The sequence below is a fragment of the Lytechinus variegatus genome, chromosome 2 (assembly GCF_018143015.1).
Source record: "Lytechinus variegatus isolate NC3 chromosome 2, Lvar_3.0, whole genome shotgun sequence".
Classification (NCBI taxonomy): Eukaryota; Metazoa; Echinodermata; class Echinoidea; order Temnopleuroida; family Toxopneustidae; genus Lytechinus; species Lytechinus variegatus.
The window spans coordinates 45,754,914-45,779,626 of NC_054741.1; the positions used below are offsets into that span (position 1 = coordinate 45,754,914).

General features: G+C 36.8%; 1 protein-coding gene across 4 annotated transcripts; it reads left to right on the plus strand.

Moving 5' to 3' along the window:
* Nucleotides 1-134: 134 nt before the first annotated feature.
* LOC121408149 lies at nucleotides 135-24,713 on the plus strand. 4 transcript variants are annotated; one of them, XM_041599485.1, is made up of 14 exons: nucleotides 135-400; nucleotides 3,679-3,823; nucleotides 6,844-6,962; nucleotides 7,990-8,089; nucleotides 8,383-8,516; nucleotides 10,806-10,966; nucleotides 12,230-12,354; nucleotides 13,119-13,424; nucleotides 13,706-13,933; nucleotides 15,813-15,900; nucleotides 16,937-17,652; nucleotides 20,234-20,291; nucleotides 21,053-22,875; nucleotides 23,523-24,713. In XM_041599485.1, exons 2-14 carry the CDS (start codon nucleotides 3,680-3,682, stop codon nucleotides 23,658-23,660), a joined length of 4,140 nt encoding a protein of 1,379 aa, XP_041455419.1. In that variant the 5' UTR covers nucleotides 135-400; nucleotide 3,679; the 3' UTR covers nucleotides 23,661-24,713. The 4 variants fall into 4 exon arrangements, with proteins under 4 accessions (XP_041455419.1, XP_041455421.1, XP_041455420.1 ...); XM_041599487.1 differs by having other exon boundaries at nucleotides 13,122-13,424; XM_041599486.1 differs by lacking the exon at nucleotides 135-400 and having other exon boundaries at nucleotides 2,705-3,823.

A 24,713-nucleotide genomic window follows, 5' to 3' on the forward strand; every position in this document is an offset into this window, starting at 1 on the left:
GAGCGGGAATTAGAGCCAAATCCAAATATCCAGATCGAGGCACATCTGAGTATTTTACAGCTGCAGTCACAGACATTCGTCGGGATCAATATGCACAAACTGTACTTTCCATGCATGACATCTGAACAGAATACGAGTCCAACAGATCTGTGTTGCTGCCCGCTAGTGGTTTTGATCGTGTTTGAGTCTTCGAAGTCAAACTATCGTCTGTAGAAAACCCCCGGGAGAAAACTCTTGTTTTATTTAAAAAAAAAAAGAAATCTGGGACCGTCAAGTAAGAGGAGAAGTGGAGAACTAACGCCGGGATCTTAAAAACAAGATAGATCTATTCTTTTTTGTGCATTGAATTTTTGAAGTTGGAGATCGTAGCCATTCATGAGCAACACTCAACAGGGACAGGGTAAACAAATTGAAAACAGCAGCGCCGCGCCGGCAGCCTGGGCGATCGAGTCCCACAACAACTTTGATGGGGGATCATATGGGGTGTCCCGTGTCCGGACACTTTATTTTTGAAGCCTTCTTTTTTGTCTTTGGATTACACTAAAAATATGAATTCAAGAGTTGTAATCATCATCTATTTTGTTCTCTGTAATATTTCCTAACATTTTGTACAAAAAATTGATGAAACTTCGCTTGTAAATTTTTCCAAATGACTTTCTGAAATTGATCGTCCGGACACACAACAACTGGGTATTCCAGAAAGAAAGTGAGGGTTCGTGTGCATTATTGACGGTAGACAGCTGGCAGCCGTCTGTTTCGAGGAGTTGTTTAACATTTTTTTTTTATTTCTCCTCGTACACAGACGGCTCGCTATCGTGCAGCCACCATTAGGGGACTTGCAATGTAAAATCCCCCCCCCCCGTCGGGGCTCTTCAATTTTTGTCTTTATATGACTAAAAATTTTGAAAATTAATGGATCCAAAATGCAAATTAATATTCCTTCTTGGCATTAATTGCCAAGAAACAAAGAAAAATCAAGTTTAAAGGAACAAAAACAGTGACTTACCTCGGTTGTAGCGCAAATTCACTTCCCCGTTTTATCCGATCTTAAGTACATAAACATATATATGGCCATTGAGTCCCCTGTACAGATCATGCTAGAATTTCGGTCTCTGTATTTGGTGAGTGAAGCCAACGGAGTTCAGCTGAACAACCAGCATAACAGAGACCGAAGCTTTTGGTCTAAATTGACGGATGACTTCCTTTTATTTTTTTCGTTCTTTCTCTGCCACCCCTAGCTGAAAATCTGCTTTTTATTAAACTCTTTTCCCTTTCTCTTCTTTTCTTATTTTTACTTACCAGCCAACCCCGGGGGGGGGGGCCACTTTTCCATTCACGAGTGGATACCATTCGCGACCATGGGGTCTCGAAAAGCACCCTAAACACGTATTTTCTATATTCTTAAAATGCACCCCTAAACAAGTAATGGTGTGTGAAACCCTACTCATCCCTTTTGGCAAGTATTCCCTGAAATGAACCCCTAAACAAGTATAGCGATATTTTATTGTTATGTCATGGGCCCATCGATCGTCAGTTTTACCTTTACACATCATTAATTTTGGTTTAAAAAAAAAAATCGGTCTCTAAACACGTAGTGTTGGGGCAAAAAGGACATCCTTTATAAAACATTTTAATTTTGTTTCATCATCCCCGCAAATTTGACCCTAAACACGTAGCTTTCCTAGCGAAATAGATACCCTTTTTCATTATTTTTGTGTTTTTGACACCCTTATCACGTTACGTACGTTCTCTTCTTACAAGGTTATTTATAGTGGCTATCATGCCAGTCTTGCCTGCGAAGCAGAGTGAGACTAACAATTGTCGCCGCTTTGCCAACGGCAGCGGTGTTAATACCAAATCTTATACTGAAGTTCAAGTTTTTGAAAGAACAGCATAACTTAGAAAGTATATACTATATGGACCTAGTTCATAAATTGGGACATAACAAGTATTACAGATCATCCTGCCTTAGTTTCAGGTCACATGACCAAGGTCAAAGGTCATTTAGGGTCAATGAACTTTGGCCATGTTTGGGGAATCAACATCAAAATCTTAACCGAAGGTTAAGTTTTTGAAATTGTCTTAACTTAAAAAGTATATGGACCTAGTTCATAATACTTGGACATAATCTAGAATCTATAGAAAAAAAGTATGTAGAATTCTTGGATTTGAATTACAGTTTGCATGATGGTTATTTGTTACCTACACTACAGTGCATTATTAACACATGCCAAAAAAAAATAGACAAGTAACAGTGCCTTTCAGAATCATGTGTGCTTAATGAAATTCAACTAAAATTTTGAAAATTGTTTAATATTAAAGTGGAATCCAGCCATGGTCATTAAATGTTGTATTGGAAAGGAGAAAATAAATAAAACAGAATGGGGAAAGTTTGAAAGAAATCAGACTAGCAATAAGGAAGTTATGGCTGTTTTGAAATTGAGATCCTTAAGACTCTGTAGATTTCATATTGGCAACTGGGTAAATAAATTATGACAAGAGGCAACGAAATATGTCCCATAGGCCTTGTACAAAATTAATTAGGTATATGTGATTTTCTCGGGGGGGGGGGGGGGGGGGGGTTCCATTGACGAGTGGTTTACATGCACGACCATAGGGTCTCGAAAAGCACCCTAAATACCGGTAAGTATTTTCCATATTCTGAAAATGCACCCCTTAACACTTAATATGTATTGGCGTGTGAAACCCTACCCTTATCAAGTACTGGTATTGGAAACAAAACGATACCCATAGCAATATTCTCTGAATTTTACCCCTAAACAAGTACAGCGATATTTTAATTGTTACTATGTCACAGACTTCAAAAATTTGACCCTTAACACATAGGCCTGGCTTTCCGAGCAAAATAGATACCTTTTTTTCATTATTTCAGCATTTTTGACACCTTTATTATGTTACATACGTAACATGCCCTATCTTGAAAAAGACATCCTTATTACGTGTTTTTTTAGTTGTGCATAGTATGCACTCGTCAATACAAGTGCCCGCCCCCCCCCCCCTGGTTTTTCTTCTAAGTACTAATTCCCCTAGGTCAGTAATCTAAGTATAACCCAGGTAGTATATTGTTTTTATGTCCGCATGAAAGCAAAATACAATTTGACGTAAAACTTTTGAAAAAAATTACACTTGAGCCATTTAATGTCTTTACATTGATCACAATGACATCAGATATGCGGCTAATTTGAAGTCTCTATGGGTATAGCGATTACCAATATTTACAACTTTAAAATTTCATAACTTTCTTATTGTTTGTCCGGTGTTGTCCAAACTTTCACCTATCAACTTGTCTGATATTTCTTTTTCCGCTAAAAACAAGTTTATTTGGGTTGGATTCCCTTCAAATCTACATTCTTGGCAATTGTGTAAAAGACATTTTCGTTCCCCTTTATTTTGTATAGTGATGTAAATCTTATTGGCACAAGTTAGTCTCTTTTTAGCAGTTTTGTTACTTTTTTGAAATTTATTGTTTGATCCCATTTTCTCCCCCAATTCTTGTTCATGTGTTTGTCCTCTGCCAAAATTACCAGTTAACAGCAATAGCAGCTGGTATTATGCAGATGAAAGAACTTAGCAGTTAGCACATCCGGTCAGAGAAAGCAAAGATCTTTGAAGTCCATGCATACAGTTCTTAAGGTCCATATTTTGTACTTGTTGCAGCATGCCAAAGAAGGAGTCCAAGTTTGTCGACAACTACTTCAGCAAGCCTTGGATTCAACATGTGCTTGCAACCTTTGACCCTAGAAAGGTGGAGGTCGCATCAAAACCAGATAATTTTGTGGCACAGATCATCAATGCCAAAGAGGTGAGGCAAAATTCTCCCAGGCACCTTCAATGCTAAAAATGCCCAAAGTCGAGCTTCATCTTTCACACAGGAATCCTACAAGTGCCTTTTCATTGCTAAACCCCAAATCACATGTGAGTTTCTGCACAAATCGTTTCTGATATATGCCTCAATATTTATTGTTTGTAATCTGCCATGCATGAACAATTTGTTTAGCTGTTGATTTCAGATTACGAGAGGTGATTCCAGTTTTGCCATGAGTAGCACATTTATAGTAAAAAACAATAATTGTGAAATCTATCCCTGAAAATGGGTTTCCTTTTTTCTGGGACGCACTGTACAGTGGGGAGTGTGGAAAAGCAGCACTGAAGTTGCCTATGCTATGAATCCAACTCTTTAGTGTCTTCCGCAATCAATGGCTTTCACGCAATCCCGATTGAGGAACCCAAAGATTGGTGAACAAAAGACATTTGGAAAATTCCTGTGTGCAAGACGTGGCATTGATTTCTCTTACGGTGCCCTAGATAGACCACGATGGTTTTACAATAGTCCTGTAAGTGTAATTAAAGACAGAACTCAGAGGAAATTCATGAGATAGGAAAAGGAGGATATAATAGGTAAGCTTCCTTTGAAATGAAATGAAACTGGCTGCTGTATGTCAATAAAGAAGAAAGATTATGCATATGCTCAGAATGGACTGGAAATTTGATCTGTCGCAGATATGATAATCAGAGCCATTCTTCTTCCCCATCTCTTCCTTTTTCCTTATCTTTCCCTTCTTCCCTCGCTCCCCTTTCCCCTCTTTTTATTCTAACAATTTAACCAAAATTAAAGATTCATATTGATTAGCATTAAAGGATTAGAATAATTATATCTGACAAAAGCTATGAAACTACAAAAGTCAACAAAATTCTGAAAAGACTTAGAAAGAGAAAGATATTAAAGACCAACAGAGTTTCTTTTTTTCTCACTTTTACAGACTCTTCTTTCTTTTTTTTTTTTCTTTTTTTTTTGGTTGCATGGATTCAAGATGTGGTATTTACATGTATTATAAATAAATGAAATATAGTCTTAACAAAATCATTTGGCTGCATGTGGGGGGGGAGGGGGACATTGGCCGCACAATCACGCCGAAAATTTGCGGGCAGGTTGTCTTGGAATAATCTACAATACTATACAGTAATTTATGTCATGCAAATTGGTATTAAGCGATTATGCTAATTTATGCATAATTAGTAAGCGAAGTCATACTTTTCCCTCCTACTCCCTAATAAAGCTCCAATTGTTCCAATTTTTGGTATAAAATCTCTTTTAGATGTTCCTAGCAATGAATTTTACACACATTATTGAATTTTTAATGACATGTGTGTTGTTAACCATACATGGACAAAATGTAATGTGAGTAACCGTAACGTGAGTAACCATATTATCTGCACCCCAAGTAAAAACCATGTGTTCTTTATTTTCTTATATACAAAGTTTGTCTCCCTAATATACTTCTTCGAAATGGATATAATCAACTTTCATAAAAGCCTTGTATGAGGAGACTTTTCACTTATGTTGACTTTTCATTTTATGCATGTCCAAATCATGTAACGTGAGTAACCGACACATTCCAAATATTTGCCAGGAGCATAATAGAATTTCCCAAGTTTTGATTTTATACGAAGGATAGTCAGACTGTGTACTTTGTTGTGATAAGGAGATGTTTAGTTCCTGTCAATAATAATGGAGTTACAGCTCCAAGTATGAGTCAAGGTGTCTCCAAATGTAACGTGAGTAACCGTGGAATAGCCCATATGCCTCAATATTTATTGTTTGTAATCTGCCATGCATGAACAATTTGTTTAGCTGTTGATTTCAGATTACGAGAGGTGATTCCAGTTTTGCCATGAGTAGCACATTTATAGTAAAAAACAATAATTGTGAAATCTATCCCTGAAAATGGGTTTCCTTTTTTCTGGGACGCACTGTACAGTGGGGAGTGTGGAAAAGCAGCACTGAAGTTGCCTATGCTATGAATCCAACTCTTTAGTGTCTTCCGCAATCAATGGCTTTCACGCAATCCCGATTGAGGAACCCAAAGATTGGTGAACAAAAGACATTTGGAAAATTCCTGTGTGCAAGACGTGGCATTGATTTCTCTTACGGTGCCCTAGATAGACCACGATGGTTTTACAATAGTCCTGTAAGTGTAATTAAAGACAGAACTCAGAGGAAATTCATGAGATAGGAAAAGGAGGATATAATAGGTAAGCTTCCTTTGAAATGAAATGAAACTGGCTGCTGTATGTCAATAAAGAAGAAAGATTATGCATATGCTCAGAATGGACTGGAAATTTGATCTGTCGCAGATATGATAATCAGAGCCATTCTTCTTCCCCATCTCTTCCTTTTTCCTTATCTTTCCCTTCTTCCCTTGCTCCCCTTTCCCCTCTTTTTATTCTAACAATTTAACCAAAATTAAAGATTCATATTGATTAGCATTAAAGGATTAGAATAATCATATCTGACAAAAGCTATGAAACTACAAAAGTCAACAAAATTCTGAAAAGACTTAGAAAAAGAAAGATATTAAAGACCAACAGAGTTTCTTTTTTTCTCGCTTTTACAGACTCTTCTTTCTTTTTTTTTCTTTTTTTTTGGTTGCATGGATTCAAGATGTGGTATTTACATGTATTATAAATAAATGAAATATAGTCTTAACAAAATCATTTGGCTGCATGTGGGGGGGAGGGGGACATCCCCCTCTGAGTCTTCCCCCTACTTGCCGCTGTGCAGCTCAGGCTTTGTAACTTCCCAGCTTATGCCTGTACAATTATTAAAGGAGACCCTTCCCTTTAAAGAAGATATATCTGCACATGCTTAATTTCATTATTTTTAAAACCTTTGCTCAACTGTATCACATTGTTTTTATTGATATGGTATTAAAAACAATCTTGATTTTAAATACTTTCTTTTGTTGTGAATACCCAAGTTCAGCAGTAAATTGTTTTACTTATCTACATTTTCTTTGTTTATGAATGAATTTTATTATATAGGGATGTCCTGATGGATTGGGAGAAATTGCCTGTGATATTTTTGCATCTTCAGACTTCCATGACGGTCACGTCAGGACTACTGCTCTTTTTACTAAGGAGGCTATTGAGGTGTTTGAGAAGTAAGATTTATTAGAATACCTAAGTGATGATTGATGTCACAAAGTTTGCCTTGCCTGCAAAGCAGAAGTGAAACATAGGTGCCACTTTCTGATGGCGGTGGTGATGTCAGCATGATGGATTAGTTTTGGAGTGTCATATTTGTGGAAGTATAAGCGTCTTTCTTCATGAGACTTGAATTTATTGGGAAACAAGTCTCACAGATCATTTAACATTGAATTTATGAACATAAAAAATGAAACCAAAGGTTTATGTTACTGAACTTTGTGAATAATAATAATAATTATACTTGCTTATATAGCGCTTAATACTTACTTTGTCAGTAGTCTCTAAGCGCTCTACAGTATATGCAGCATAATTACCCTGGCTTTAGCAGTGCAGCTGTTACGCGCGCTGCCTTTCAAGGAATAAATTCCTGCCAGGTACCCATTTACCTCACCTGGGTTGAGTGCAGCACATTGTGGGTCAATTTCTTGCTGAAGGAAATTACGCCATGGCTGGGATTGAACCCACAACCTTCTGTTTCAGAGTCCGTAGACTAACCCACTGGGCCACAACGCTCCACACTTTGTGAAGTCATGAAATATAAGATGAAAATTTATCACATGGAAGATCCCCTTCACAGATGAGCACATGTGGGTCAGTGTATTGTTTACATCAATAAATCACTTGGTTGGAATACCATGCTTATTTAGGTAATTCCTCAGCAATGACACAATTTCTTCCAGAATAATTTGCCAAATATTGTTTATTTACGTGTATGTATACCGAAACTTGGTTTCTCATCTTATTTGAATCTGTATGAACTAATTTTGAAAATGTTACCACAACTGGTACATGTTTACATCTTTACTGTATCTTGCTTTGTTGTTTCATTTGTTAGTACTTTGTTCATTCCAATTGCATAAGTTCAACATCTCCTATTCTCCTTAATTCTTCCTCAGGTTTGATTTGCCATTCAAAGTGAAGTTTATTTTGATATTGTTACCACAACTAATACATGTATTTATCTTTAATCATTCTTTACAGGCTTGAGGAGTCATTGAGTGGGTGTGAATTTGAGCATCTTCCAAATGCCGTTTTGCTTTTGCAGAAATTTAAAATCATCCCAAAGATTACAAAGCAACTGGTATGTAATGTGTTTACCGGTAAACTTGTTAAGTGTGAGTGGAACCCCCTTGCCCCCCCCCCTCCCTGATAATAATAATAGTACAGCTACTACTACTAATAATAATGATGACAATAATAATGATGATAATAATAATGATCATGATAATAATTCTGATCTGATTCTGGTAATAGTCGTTGCATAGATTTCTACTGTGCACAGTCTTAGTCTGGAATCCATCTAGTTTGTTTTGTTTTATTTTGTCCTCAAATTACTAAAAATTTCTTCTTGCAAATGCATTTTTTTGTCTTCAGTGTGATTGCCAGCTGTTTGTTTGTATTGAATCATTTGTCTTGTGGACCAGTGAGGGACCAGCATTCACCACTTCATGCATACCATGGGCAAGATCTTGCCAGGCTGTGCTGTGGAATGTCCAAAGGCTATGGATGTAAGTCATATTTCTTGTTCCTTGACACAATTTTTGTATAATAAGAAAAATATGAGTTACAAGTATAGGGGTCATTCTATCAGGTTGGGGGCATTTTTGTGACATACCAGAACTGAAATATTGTCTAATTTAAAACATTGGTGGTGCCATTCTAAGGATTAATAATCAAACATGATGTATGGCAATCTCAAACCTGAGAGTCTATTGCCAATGATGTTCTTGTGATATGAAATTATTATCATAACTTAAAAGTTTACGGATCTAGTTCATAAAACTTGGACATAAGAGTAATCAAGTATCACTAATCATCCCATGGATATAGTTTATGAAATGTGGACATAAGGGCAATCAAATATCACGAACAAGTCTTGGGTCACATGATCATGTTTAAATGTCATTTAGGATCAATGAACATAGTATTATGTTACTAGATGAATGGTGTGTATTGTGAATAATTATTTAATAGTAGTTTTCATCTACTACTGCTACATTAATCGTGTAATGCAGGCAAGATTGCCAGAGGGGCTCCACTTGTTTGTTTTAACTCACTTTGTATATAGCTAGTAGAATGCTAATTTTGGTTGAAAATATAAATTATTACATTTCTAACAAACTTTTTTTAAAAAATTACTGAAACATTATTGATTTTCTTTCTATTTTATCATGTTTTTATTTCTTATGTATTTCTTTATGTTTTTGAACCTTTGTTTTCAATGAACTTTGTCAGGGACCCTTTTATGATCATAAATTTGAAATATATCCATTTAAACCAACAAAAGTAAAAAAAATTATCATACATTTATGATTTTTTGATGAAAAAACAATTTGTATTGACTTTGTACATGGAATCACATTTTTTGAGCAATTCTGGGTCTGACATGGACTTTAAAAAGGTTGCATTAACTTTGGAAATGCGTATCTGGGCGCCGCAAATTTAATCTCAAAAGATGGGGTTAAAGACTTAAAAATCACTAAACAGCGTGGTCAACATATTTTGTGCAGCGGCGTAGTGACAAAATTCTTCGAGGGAGGGTTATAACTTTCTTATTTTTCATCTGATTTTCATGAAATTTTCAGTGTTATGCTTGTTAGATTTTTCTCTTTTCATTGAAATCAGCATTTTTTGTTGGGGTGGACTTGTTCTGAAAGTCGATTGATATAAAAAGAAAAACAAAACTGATAATTCTAGCAAAATTGATTAAAGTAATTCTACATCATTTCTCAGTGTGTGTTCCATGAATTAGTAATACAGTATGCATGCCATTGGTTTTTGGTAAAATTATGATCTTTGGATGTCTTAATCTTACTTCCCATGAGGCATTTTTTGTGTCATCATGTTTATTGTTCTTGTCCCTTAAAAGTTTTGACTTTACCTTTTTGATATAATATACTTTGAAATAATCTGGATTTGTTATAGGCTACCTGACTGAATTCTCCAACTTGGTGAAATTCATGAATTTTAAATTCTGTGAATGAACATGTATCATTCCTGCCAATCCGTACAATTTTCTCATATTTTTAAACAATTTTTAAGGTGAAAAATTGTTAAAAATCGTAATGGTGCAAGTTTTGTCTCGCCCACCAGAGGTGAAGGCGAGACTTAGGGATCCAAATGTCGTCCGTCCGTCACAAATCTAATGACACATAACTCCACAACCGTAAGTTGCTTTTCAACCAAACTTGGATGGTAGATGGACTTGGGGGACCTGCATGTTATGCTGCAGTCGGAGGTCACATGGTAAGGTCAAAGGTCATTTTCAGGTCAACGTTAAAGTTTACATGCAAGACTCTCTTATGACACCTAACTCCGCAGCCGTAAGTCGCTTTTCAACCAAACTTGGATTGTAGATGGACTTGGGGGACCTGCATGTTATGCTGCATTCAGAGGTCACATGATAAGGTCAAAGGTCATTTTTAAGTCAATGTTAAAGTTTACATGCAAGACTCTCTTATGACACCTAACTCTGCAACCGTAAGTCACTTTTCAACCAAACTTGGATGGTAGATGTACTCAGGCGACCTGCATCTTTTGCTGCAGTGGGAGGTCACATGGTAAGGCCAAAGGTCATTTTCATGTCAACATTATAGTTTACGTGCAAGGCTATTATGATTCCATCCCAGTCATTTCACAATGAAGTTTCGATAAAATTCTGTTGCTTGCCCTCGCAAATCATAATATTTCTGGTTATTTTCATAAGTGGGCGAGACACAAAATTGCTTTTGCCTTGTTTTATATCAGAGGAGAAAAGTAGCACTATGTAGCCACATTGTTTTATTGCTTGTTATCAGTGATGCCCAAGGAAACAGCCAAGAGGATTCTGGGAATGAGGCATTGACCGACTCTGACGTGCCCTTTTCATGTGACGATCTGAGCCAGCTGCTAGCAGAGGTAAAAAAGGATTCAATGATGTTACAGTCCTCAAATAGCAACAAGGAAAGCCAATTATCAGGTAGAAAATTAGGTTGTCTGACTTTTGTTAACCATCATTCAGGGAATTCTTTCATGAAGTGGTCATAATGAAAGGCGTGACTTAACCCTAAAAGGCCTGGGCTATTTGAGATATATTGAGGATGGGGGCCTTCTGATCTCGGCTGCCGTGCGCGCAATCGCACCAAAATTCGGCACGCGCATTGTTTACCAAATAACTATAAGCCAGTATAAAAACTGCGAAAGAATCATGTATTTCTTTGTTTTTTCATCTTTTGTTTTTCATTATTTTTTTCAATAGAAATTATTGCAGATCATTTAACAGCTAAATCAAACCCTAAATTAATTAAACAGACCAATAAGAACAAAAAATAATCACCCTTTTATGAATTTCATAAAGTACACAAAGTACAAAGAGGAGCCATTTTCGGCACGAATGTTTGAATATACATCATAGATCTGTCTCTGCTATACAGGTATGTAATGAATTTGATCTCAAAAGTTGTGTGAGACGTCAAAGAAAAATGTCTTAAAATTTTGTGGTGCTATCTTTTTGCCTTTCGGAAATATCGCGCAAAGTGTTGAGGGGGGTGGGCGATGATGGCCCCCTCCACAGTCCTTATAGGGTTAATGAATGCCTCAGCCCCGTCTTTCAAAGAATTACGATTGATCAGATTAACCACAAGTATGGAAAGCCAGCCACGTTAACATCTAAAATACATATTTAAGAAAATATTTTCTAGATCTATGATGTATATTCAAACATTCAGTTTTCTTGACAATTCAGTATGCTTCTCTTAGTTTTCAAAGGACTTGGTGCAAATTTTGTAAACAAAAAAATTATGATATTGATGGATTTCCATATACTTTAATAGGGTTGATTGAATCAGTCGTAACTCTTTATAAGATGGGGCCCAGGTATATGGCAAGCCAAGAGGGTTTCTCAATCTTTTTTTTTAATTTAAAATATACTGATGTTGATTAACGTTCATAGTTTAGATTAAAATTATTATTAGAATGAGGCTGACATTGTTTTGAATTATGAGAATAATAATTTGTCTTTAGTTGCTGTCCTGATTTATGCTCTTATCCATTACAAATACTGTACTAGAAATCCTCTGTTATGAATTGTATTTGTTTTGTCCCTTTAATCTGAAACTGAAAATGTATTTCAATCGCCTCATTTATATGTCATTAGATTTGTGATGCATTGAAGCCAACTGCTAAGATAAACGTGTATGTGGTGCATTAAGTTTCATCCTAAATTGTTTTAAATATATTCCAGTTGCCAACCAGTCTCTGTGTAGTCCTAAAGTTGGTTCTGTGATGAGTAGTCCAGGTCCTGTCCCACCGGATCCTGACCCCCTAGGTCCAGCTTCCCTCTCTAACCATCCTACTCTAGAAGAAGTAGTAAGTGGATGATTTTTCATTCCTTTTGAAATAGACCTCAATATACCGTGCATTGTCATTGGTATAACAAGGCTCATATCTCTAATATTAAGGAAAATCGTTTGAATGACAACAGATTTCTATGAAGAAACATTCTGCCCGAATGAATATTTTGTGACATGTCACAGAAAAAGCTTACTGTAGGATACTGTGTTATTATATTTGTAGCCGTCCTTTTTGTTCCTTTGAGCACAAAAGCCTTTTGTGAGATATACAATGTTTATGTCAAATAAATAATAACCAAGGGTTCAATGAAAGGTACTTTTGGAAAGTTACCATGATAATGAATTTCATAAACAAGGGACCTGGAACAGGGAGATGTCTTCTCCAGATATGTCAAGAAGATCTTTTTTGGTAATTAGAGTACATTAACTTTACTTATTGAGAATACATGATAAAGGTGGTGCCAAACACTCTTTAAATGTCCTTTGACAAGGCATTAATCCCCACTTTGCCACTCTTCATCCAGGTGCTAAATGAGAACCTGGTGGGATGTGAAAGTCATTCCAGCTTGCCCAGAATAGTTCTCACCTCAATGACGATTGGCTGGAATACACCCAGTGAGTGGGGGATGTGCATATATGATTTGTGTGTGGGAGTGGCTGATAGAATCCAATGACCAGGGTAATAACAATTCTAAAGACCTTAGATGCATACAGTGTATCAATAACAGATTATTATTAGTAGTAGTAGTAGTAGTATTATGTTAAACTATCTTATTTCAGCAGAACCCAGATGGAAGAAAGGAACCGGATGAAGCTCAGGGGAGCACATCTAAAGTTGGAGGAGGAGGAGAAGAACAAAAAGAGGAAGAAGAGAGTTTGAAATGGAGACACGTCGATCAACTAGTCAGCTGGGTCTTTGAAGTCCGTCTCCCCTCTTCCTCTACGTGCCCCAGTGATGCAGAGGAGGATAGGATGAAGGCTGTGGTTGAGAGGGTAACGGAATGCTTGAAGAAACTCCCAGATAGAGGGGAAGAAGAGGAAGAGAGTAGCTATGAGAGTATTGGAATGCAGGGTGAAAGGTCACAGGTAAATGGAATGGTTGATAGATTATGACTATGTCTAAACCCATGGGGGAGGGGCGCTCAACTACATGGCCATATGTTTTCAAAACCACCCGCTAAACATGTTTTCCATGTAAATTTTGACCCCCTGATGTGAATTCAATTCTGGGGTGCATGGCAAGTTCGAAATAGATAATTTTATTGAGATATTTTATGTTGTTTTCGCTAGTGGGCGAGACACAATATCGCAAATGCATTGTTATTCCTTGATATTGATGAGTCACCATTCTTGTTCCTACCCCTCAGGACTTGAGTGCCAAACGGGCATCTCCTTCCTCAAAATCCCCCTACAGCAGGCGCAAGTCTAGGAGGGGTAAGAGGCAGTCCTCCTCCCTTGTCAAAAAGCCTGAGGTGCTGAAGGATGAGAGTCTACCAAGCCATGGGCTGGAGCGAGAGCAACGGCTGATGTACGAGAAGATCAAGAAAGAACTACCTACCACTGAGATTGTGACATTATCCTTGGAAGATGTAGAGGTAAATAATTAGTAATGCCCTCATATCACTGTTTTGTTTTTATGATTAATATGATATTAATATTCAGTTCTTAGAAATGCAAAGTACAATACAAATGGTCTCCTTGTAAAGTTTTGATTGATGGCTCATACTTCTTACAAAGAGTAGGTCTAACACAGATTGGAATTTATCAAAATGTGTAATTACTATCAGCCTGTAGCATAAAATTACTAATTAACAATGGTCAGCAGCCAATTGAAATGAAAGAAATATGGCAGTTAGCATTGATTGATTTAATTGATATAATAATCATACTCATGATATTTAAGCAAACTACCATTCAAAGATGTCCTAGAGAGACCATAGGCGCCGCTTTTCCGATGGCGGCGGTTTCATCATCAAATCTTAACCAAAGGTTAAGTTTTTGAAATGTCATCATAACTTAGAAAGTATATGGACCTAGTTCATAAAACTTGGACATAAGGGTGATCAAGTATTACTGAACATCCTGCCTGAGTTTCAGGTCACATGACCAAGGTTATTTAGGGTCAATAAACTTTGGCCATGTTGTGGTATTTGTTGAATTACCATTCAAACTTTGAAAGTTTATGGATCTGGTTCAGTAGACTTGAACAAAAGAGTAATCAAGTATCAATGAACATCCTTTGTGATTTTCAAGTCCCATGACCAAGATCAAAGGTCATTTAGGATTTATGTTGGGGAATAAAAATGAAATCGTAACCAAGGTTAAGTTTTTTGAATATCATCATAACTCTGAAAATATATGGATCTAGTTCATGAAACTTGGACATATGAGTACTCAAGCATCAGTAAACATCCTGTGTGAGTTTCAGGTCACATGACCAATGTCAATGAACGTTGGCCGTGTTGGGGATATTGTCTGAATTGCCATCATAACTTTGAAAGTTTATAGATCTACTTCATGAAATGTGAACATAAGGGTAATCAGGTATCACTGATCGTCTTGCACAAGTCTTCGGTCACACGATCAAGGTCAAATGTCATTTAGGGTCAATGAACACACTAGTTTATTATCATATGAATGGTGGTTTGTGTGAATGATTCTATATTTTTTCAATTTAGCACTGCTGCTATATTGAATCGCGTAATGCAGGCAAGACTGCCAGAGGCGCTGCACTTATTAATTATTGAAAGCATTGTGAATGGTGCTTTTGATATTTAAATATATGAACAACTATGGAACAATTAATATTAAATTTTTAAATGTTGTGATATATATATATTACAGACAATATGTCAGAAAAATGTGCCATGTAGTAAGGTTATTGTGGCCATGAAATGTGAGGCTTCTGTGTCATAGGCCATTAGGAAACATCAATATTAATAGCCATCTACTGTTTTGACACGGGCATAGCAATTTCATCAGCAAAGGAACAGGAATCTATATGAATGTTCAAAATATTTGCATTCTTTAATACCTTTTCACAACTTTTGAACATGAGGACTCTCATATTCACACACCTATGCCAAGTGAGCAGATGACTTCATGTTTTATATTTCTTTATGAATCATTCCATACATAAGTTACAGGATATATATTTTTAAGACAGAAGGGAAGCATGTGTTTATATAATTTAAAAATCCAAAGTAAAGGTGAAGAATTATTATGGATAACTTTGTATTCTTTCAACAATTTGGATACTAGTAATAGAAATATGAATGAAGCCATTGAATATACTGCAAACAGAGATTGTTGAAAAAGATGCTATAAACCACAGTTCTATTGTAACTTATATCTTTGTTCAGGAACTTTGTAAATTAGAAAAGAGATGTTTATAGAGGCTTATTTTTTCTTATTTTCATGAATTCCCTAAGCATGTTGAAAATGATAATTGGCTTGATTTTCTACCATGCATAGCCCCTCCCTGAAGACTATGATCTTGATGACGATGATTATGACTCTGATGGTTGTCCTCATTTCTGTGACACAAACAATAATCTATGTTGTAAGTTTTCATTGTTTATTGCTGACTCTCAAAAGGGAACTTCATTCGGTATAATTCATAGTTGGTATCTATCTGGTCTCAGATCGTCTGATACTATCTGTGCTGAATCCACATTTTATACTTTCATTTTGGTCTAATAACCATTTATGTGGTTCATAAAAAGTTAATTTACTCATCTATAAAGTGGTGATAGATCAAGTGGATAGTAGACCAGGGGGGTGTTTCACAAAGATTTAAGTATGACTTAGAGTCGCACTTAAATGCCTAGTTACGCGCAGTATAAAAGGCATGACAGCATTGGTCAAATCATGCCAAGAGGACGCGCACTAGTGCGTATTGATCAATAAGATTGCGCGTTGCATATCATGTACGCGTCGACATTTAAGTGCGACCTAAGTCATACTTAAATCTTTGTGAAACACCCCCCTGATGGGTATAGCCTAACGGGATATTAGACAGAGTGGTAAATGGGCTCAAGAGTGATTAGAACAAAATCACAGAAAGTGTATGAAATAGATTTTCTCATTGTTGTTTTGACAGGTAATCTGTTATGAAGGTTTCAGAGATCATCTAATAATTGACATCCCTTTGAACGTTTTAAGTATTTTATTACAGTGATATATGTATTTTGGTGGTGTTCTTTTCCAAACTTTTGATACACATTCTTATGATTTCTTGATATATATGAGCGTTGTGGTTACAATTTATACAAAGTTGGACCAGAATCCAATAGAATGACCACCAAAGTGTCTGTACGTAGGAATAAAACAAATATGTGCCAATTAATTCTGGTAGAAAATGTGTAACTTCTCAGAAATTGACAAAATAAGCATGGCATTCCAGTCAGATATTGGGTCTCTTTGTTGGTGATCTGCAGTGTCGTAATTTTCAGCTAAATTATCATGATTTCACACAGTTTATGTAAACCAGATCTAGGTCTACCATGATATGTGACAGTTTACCTTGTCTTAAAGACTTTCTCATGATTTATTGTTTGCTGCAACCAAGTTTAATTTTTCTGTTCTATATTTTTCAGTGAGAGAGTGGAATGGTGAGTGTGTTGAGGAAGCCCAACTGCTCTCATCAGATGCCTCAGAAAGAACATTCACACCCAGCTCTTCAGAGACTCTGAAACGTGGAGCAGAACCCTTGTCACCTGCTCCTTCGAAGACAGCATGCAAAAAGCTCTTCACCATGCAGGAGCATCCTGCAGAAACTGGACAAACCTTGCAGAGTGTTCTTGAGGATATCGATGAACTGTTCAGCAACCATACCGAGGAATACTTTAGTTATGACGGCAATGAGGGACAGGTTGTGGCGAACACTCCATTCAAGGCTTACCGCGCACATGCAGTAGAATCTGCCTCAGAAGGTGCTCCACAAGGTGTACTGGATGTTGACTCTGGCCATGACGATGCTGCCCCTGCAGGATCAAATTCACCCAAAGGACAGTCACCACCTACAGATGTTGTCTCTTGCCATGATGATGATGTCCCTTCAGAACCAAAGTCTTCAAAAGAACAGTTACAACATACAGAAGAAGGTAGCATCATAGTAGTTGATGATTCTCATCAGTGGAGTCAAGAAGATGATGATGATGATGAAACTCAGTTACCTCTGCCACTTTCGCCCTCTACCCGGTCTCCTACACCAACTTCCCCTAGCCTATTGGCTAACAAGAGACCCTTTGTGCCATCAACATCATCAACAACCCTGTCTGATTCCAGTCAGTCAGACTTCGTAATAAATCTGGTAAGGGGAGGAGAAAAAAATTTAAACCTATTATTGGAGACTTTATTGCGAAGAAATATAATGATTTAGGCAACCAGCTTACTTCATATAATGTTAAAAGCCTGCTGGGGTAGTTTCATTATATTGTAAATACAGTTCATGGCTTTCAACCAAGTAAATCAGATCGCATTGATTTATCTATCTGATAAGTCAGAAAAAATCAGCTCAATTCAGATTTTGAAATTAGCAATCATATTTATGTCCTGAATAGCCTAACTAAAGCAACTTATTGAAGACACCGGGTTTGACTTTTCTATTTAAAATTTGCTACTTAGGATGTATACCACAGTATCAGGGATTTGAAATAAAAAAGCTTTAATGGGAGAGTTAAGGTGATAGGACATCCATATTAGCCTAATAGATAGTGGAAAGGCTGCTAAGGTATAAAATAAGTACCTGAACTCCTGAAAATTGTTGATGGTGGAATAACTTCATTTTTGTTGAATTGTGGGATGTATCAAACACTTAAATGGTTTGTTATCCAAGACTGTCAAATGTTATAACAAATTTAATTTTTGTCTCTTGAGACATAATTTATCTTGAAAAAGTTACTACTTTTATTTCTAGTTAATTCAGAGTTGTCTTGTCTAAAGCAAGAGACGTTATCGAGATTGTCTTGAGCACACCGATATGCGACCTTTCAAGATCATGAGACAACTTTATTTGGAGCATATAGACATTGAAATAATCTTATTGACCATTAACTGAATCAAACAACGTGCCTCTTGCCTTATCATATATATATAAGCCATTTCATGATTACAATTTGCACATGAGCGGATGACGGTCATTGATCGTAAACCAAGAAAGTGCTTTTTAAATCACTGAGATGCTCATGATTATTCTAGGTTATTTTAAGCTGCCCTTTTTTATCCTATTTATAGAGTAATAACAAAGTGTTCAGTCATATTTGGTATTTGGCTACACGCCAAAGGATAGCCAGTTAGATTAAAGCGTACATTGTTATAGAACCTTTTCCAGTTAGTTGAAATAATCTACAACTTGTGTCTCCTAGAGTCTGTATGACAAAGACTTGCCACTATTGTAACTACCATGGTAAACTTGATTGTGATTGGCTGCTGAACCCTGTTACCATGGTAGTTGCCATAATGGCAAAGTTACAGTTATTGTAAATCTTTAACCCTAAGAAGACGGGAGGGGGGGGGCTGCTCGTGGACTTTTTACTTTCAAGTCTCGTACAAATTTTGAGACCAAAATTGCGACCCCCGGTTATGCGGTTCCGAAATTACACAACATTTCTTAAGTGCATGCATACCCAAAATTGCTCAAAAACGTGAATTTGTGTTCAAATCCAATGCAACTTAGGGTGCTTTTAGCCAAAATTCATAAAGTGTGTCTTTATTTTTCCTTTTACTGATTAAAATCAATTAATTTCATTTTTTTTACAGTCAAAATAATGTCCCCGACAATTTCCATGGGAAAAAACAATAAAGAAAGTAAAAGAAACAGAGTAATACGTAAGAAATATAAAAAAACAATAAAATACATAAGAAAATAAATGTGATGTTGATTTTTTTTTAAAGTACATTTGATCAGATTCCTATAACGAGACTGTGAATCAAAAACTAACACTTTAGGGGCATTATTTAATTAAAGCAAACTTTTGATTTTACGCACAAATTAGCATACTTATTAGCAATGAGATTTTTCTGCAGAATTTGATCTTATAGGTTTGTAGATTATGCCATGGGTAACGCGCATGCCAATTTTCGTCGCAATCAACGGCTGATCGAATTAGCATCAAAATAGCCCAGTCTATCTAGGGTTAAGAAATGGGTCCCTGGGGAGAGTTTCATCCACATTTTCGTCTGATATGTTGTCAGGTCTGACAACTTTCCTGAAATATGAATGGCTAAGAGGCACCGTTACCATAGTAACTGTCGGATAAAACGTCTGACAAGTCCTTTCATGAAATGCTCTCCAGGTCTATGCAGTGTTTCCTTATTAGAGTTTGAATATGGCAGATATTGTACTAGGCAATGCTATATAACATCCTTTTTGTCTCGCCTGAACAAAGTTTGGCAGAGACTATAGTAATCACTTTTCTTGTTGGTCTGTCAGTCTGTTACAAAATTTTTTAAGTTTTGATCAACATGGTACATATGATACTTGGGTAAAACCACATGTGTGCCAAGGAGGAGGATGGGGTCAAAGGTCATCTGGGGGTCAAAAGGTCAAATGATAGTCATGTAACATCATTTTTGAAGTTTTTAACTTGCCCTCATTTCTTTATTTCTGCATCAGTTTGATCACACTTGGTTCAAATGATCCTTGGGTAATATCACATGTGTATTGTTGAGGATGATAAGGAGGTCAAAGGTCATCTATGCTCACAAAATATTGTATATTTTAGTGATTGCTAACTCAGTTGAGATTGGTTCACGAACCACCTTTTTAAAAAACTTAACAATTATCCAATTAAGAATAAAAAAGAAAAGTTGAGCTCTGTTGAGTTAATTACATACAAAATGGATTATTCATTCTTGTATTTTACACTATTGTCTTTTCTTTCTTTGTTTAGTCTGGGGACAGTGATTTCACCATACTGAAATGCAGCATTGATGACCGTGAGCAGAAAGGTTGGCTCTCTTTTTCTCTCTCTCTTTCTTGCTTCCTCATTAATACTTTTATTTAATGAAGATGCTGAGTGTATTTTAGTGGAGTGTTGTGGCCCAGTGGATTAGTCTCCGGACTTTGAAACAGAGGGTCGTGGGTTCAAATCCTAGCCATGGCCTAGCCTCAGCAAGAAATTTATTCACATTGTGCTGCACTCAACCCAGGTGAGGGGAATGGGTACCTGGCAGGAATTTTTTCATTGAAATGCATCGAGCGCTGGAAGGCTGCTTGAGCTACAGCCGGGGTAATAATATCCAAGTCCTTTGGAAGCGCATAGAGACGTTATTCATAATGTGTTATGTGCTATACAAGAATTTCATTAGTGATGGATCACATAATTTGTTTAAATACTACCAAATATTTTCCACTACAAACTAGACCCATGAAGTTTTCCTTGGTTGCCTAGAGGCATTGGTGTAGTCTGCAACCACATTCAATTAGATTGTGAGTCTTGCACTTATAGATCTCATACGTACATGTACTTACACAAATCCCAGTCTTAAGTTAACCTTACGAGTGGCCTTAAGATCCAAATTTTGAATAAAACAATTGATGAGATGATTAAATCGTGGATCAATTTAAATTGTCAAATGAATACTCAAATTGAAGTTGACATGATAAAAGTTTCTAATGTTTTCCTTTTTTTAAAGCAAAGTTTCCCCCTTTTTTAAATAGAAAAGTAAGATATTAGTCCCTTTCGAAATTATTTTTTAATCTCTTACAGAGCACCAAGCTGGTGGCAAGGGTGATCATAAGGAATATTCTGACAGCAATAATGGTTCTGACAGTGATTCTGATATCTTCAGCCCTCCTGATGCATGTTTGAGGAGAACTTCAACTCAAGGAGAGCCACCAAATGATCAAACTGAAAAGGCAAAGAGCAGTGACGATTTTCCTCTATCACCAGAAGTAATATTTATGACAACAGAATCTGCAACCACTGAATCTGGAAGCAAAAGTAAAGACAGATGCGACCATGGCAGAAATGTAAAAGAAGCATCGCCTCAGATTGCAGAGTTTTCTAGGAAACGAAAGCAAAGGAATATTGGTGATGATGCAGAGGAAATTGGCAGCATTGGAAAGCGGATCCGGTTTGCCGATCAAGAGCAAAATGGTGCTTCTGGTAATGGAACTATTGGAATTGATATGGTTCCATTTATTAATGGTGATAGAATATGGACTTCTACTCAGAAAGAATGCAAAAGCGGTGCAATGCAAGACACTGTTGTTGCTATCATTAGTGATGAAAAAAGAGAAGGCAGTGAATCTGCTGAGAAGCAGATTTCAAGTGCTTCAAGGTTGTGCTCGTCAGGTTGGATCAGCAAGCAGGATATGATACAAACCAAACGTAAAACAGCGCAAGTTGTTGAGGACACCCAAGAGTTTGAATCAGAGGGGGCCACTGCTTCGTATTCACCCAATCACAATGCAGGAAAGTGTGGGAAGCAGAACACTGCAGAGGAACTGTCTCCCATTATTCTGTCATCAGGCAGCCTAGATATTGAATCCTGTGCAGTGGATACCCAGGAAAACACTGCATCTGTCAAGGAGACTGATGTTATCCTTGTCAGCTCTGGAGGAAGTTCAAGGGATAGCAACAGAACAGCTGACCTTAGTGTCACCCCTGTCTTGTTTAGCAGTGGTGAGTCAACAAAAGCTCTTAATGCTGCTAATACATGTCCACAAAATGAGACACCTTCTGATAAAAGTGTTGCAGTGACTGATTCTGGAGAACTAAAAGACAATGAGCACAGTGCACTTGTTGGTGCCAATCAGGATGCACACAATCTTGATGAAGAAGAACCAATGAGTATTGATACACCAGAAGACTGCCTCTCTTTCAACTCACAAACTGCTCCTGCAGTAGTAGGAGAAGGAACTCAAAATGCGGAATTTCCTCAGAAGAAGTTCACAAGAATCCGACGGGTTTCATTGTCAAGCTCAGGCAAACATTTTGTAAGGGAGACCCAACCAGAGTCTGTGCCCAGTCCCACTCTAACATCTAATCATCATTCCAGTAAATCATCAACACCGCTGAGAGTGATGACTAAGCCCCCAGGTCATTCACAGGATGTGAACACTGCGAGAGTAATTACTCCAGATGGACCTGACACATCAACATCAACTCCACCTGATAAATCTTACATAGAAAACGTAGAAATTTCTGAGAAGAAGAATACTAGGCACAGAGAGAAAAGTGTTAATGTTTTGTCCTCTACAGAGCATCCCAATATGTCTGAGACTGTGGTTAAAAAGCCAACGCATCAAGTCAACCAGACAGTTATCCCATCAAAAATATACATGGGATCATTACAGATGAGACAGTTGACTCTAAATCAGAAAAAGAAGCCTCCTTCAGCACAGACAAAGCTGTCCTTCAAGCCAAAGAATGTATTAGCAAAGAAACAAAGTTCTGATCCTCAGACCAGAACTAATTCTTGCTTGCCCTGTGAACCAACTTCAAGAAAGAATGTGTCCGATTTTGAGAGAAAGGCCACAAAGGATACTTCCAGAGATGCAGTTGTTTCCACTCAAGACCAAGATGAGGTATGGTTAAGGCTGGTTAAGGCTGTTTTAATGACTAATAAGCTTTCATGGGTGATAAATAATTACTTTTGACACCAGACTTGTGAAACCATTTTGGGAATATCTGTAATAGACCTGGATTTACACAGCTCATCCAATTATACTATAACAGCAAATCATTCATTTAGATGATTCAGGCATTCTCAAGCAAGTTAAATTGATAGGCAATGGGTGGAAATTATACAGAGCATTGCTAGCTTCTACTGGTCTTAAAACTAGATTCCAATCTGGGTGTTTGACAACACCTCTTTCATGAATAAATATCACAATGGTGTTTAATCTCCCACAAAAGCTGACACTTAGCAGTCTTTGTAATTCTACTTTAATATCCCTTCTACTCACATTTTTATAAGTAGAGGGCACCACATGAGATATTATTTGGAAGATGATTTGTCAAAGTTTCTTGAGTCCTTCTTTTAGATTGTTAAAATTTGTAAACTACATTGAGTCAAACTGTTTAACTGCTGTTAAATCTTCAACACTTGTTGAGAATTCACATTTTTACATCTAATGGAAATGCCCTATTGTCCATATATTCTTGAAAGTATATTTATTTGGTTATAACTGCCAAGAAAATATTTTGTTTTATGCTGATTTCCTTTGCACAGAACCTGCCATCCACACATACTGAGAGTATGTTGAATGGTACTCATCTTCCATCTAGTGATGATTCTGCCTCATCCCTAGGAGAGCAAGCTTTACTTGACTGGTGTGCTATGTATCTTCTGGAATCTGCAAAGAGGTAGCTGATCTTCAAGAACATCAAGGAGAGTAGACAAGAAGATTCTCCTTATTTTGCATGAGAAAAGGCTCTTCTTGACAGGTGTCCCATGTATCCCTAGGAATTAGCAAAGATGCAGATAATCTCTAGAGAACAAGGAGAGGGGCTCAGAGTAATAGTTCAATGAGTTTTTACCTCATCTGTGAAAGAAAAAGCTTTACTTGACCGGTGTTCCAAGTATCTCCTGGAGTCAGCAAAGAACTGAATTACTGAAACCTGAGGGTGGTGGAAAGGAAATAGCTTTCAGTGGAACTGTTTTCTACAATTTATTTCCTAAATAACATAAAAGAAAAAAAAATAATTTGGTTGTCACAATAATTGGTACTAATTGGTAATAGTTAGAAAGTTTCACACCAAGCAATTTCTCTTCAAGTGCCTTTGCATACAAATTCTGAATCAAAATGTGTGATATGTTTGGACCAAAAAGTTGGGTGTAGTCTAGTCAGTCGGCAGGTCCTCAAAAAGTAGCTTCTTTTATCCAAGTGATATTCATGACTAACAGGTTTTTGCATTGTCTTGAGCACCTTGAAAACATCTCTTTATTTGGCCATTGCTGCTCTAAATATTGACCAAATTTCATGTTTTTGGTATCTTTATTAAGTAGAAAAATCATCCTTACAGCTCATGTGTGTGGATTTTAAAAAGATTTTGTAAAATTGGTAAAACTTTTGATCTAAAACATACAAAATAATAATTTTCATTTCAACAAAAGTTGTTGTTTTTACAATCCATTTTTGTTTGAGCTAAAATGGTTTGTAGATTATGATCTGACAAAGCTAAATATCTATGATGTAGATTTTATAAGAAGGTATTTTAGATGGGTCAGCAGCCAGCTTTTCTTCGGCTAAGTAGATTTAGCAGCTCAAAAATAAGAATACGGTGCTCTAATTTGTCATAGAGACCATACACCCATGCAAATTCCAACATTTCCAAACAATGGGTCTCTGCAAGGTCACACTCACCATGTGGTAATCTCTTCAAATTACCCGCACCTGTTTCTTTGAAAACATTCAGCCAA

What these genes read in the sequence shown, in the direction of transcription:
- LOC121408149 (XM_041599485.1), top strand. Translation starts at nt 3,680, where the DNA reads ATGCCAAAGAAGGAGTCCAAGTTTGTCGACAACTACTTCAGCAAGCCT. An exon ending in AATGTCCAAAGGCTATGGAT is followed by an intron (nt 8,517 to 10,805) that starts GTAAGTCATATT and finishes GCTTGTTATCAG; the next exon opens with TGATGCCCAAGGAAACAGCC. An exon ending in TGCAGGGTGAAAGGTCACAG is followed by an intron (nt 13,425 to 13,705) that starts GTAAATGGAATG and finishes CCTACCCCTCAG; the next exon opens with GACTTGAGTGCCAAACGGGC.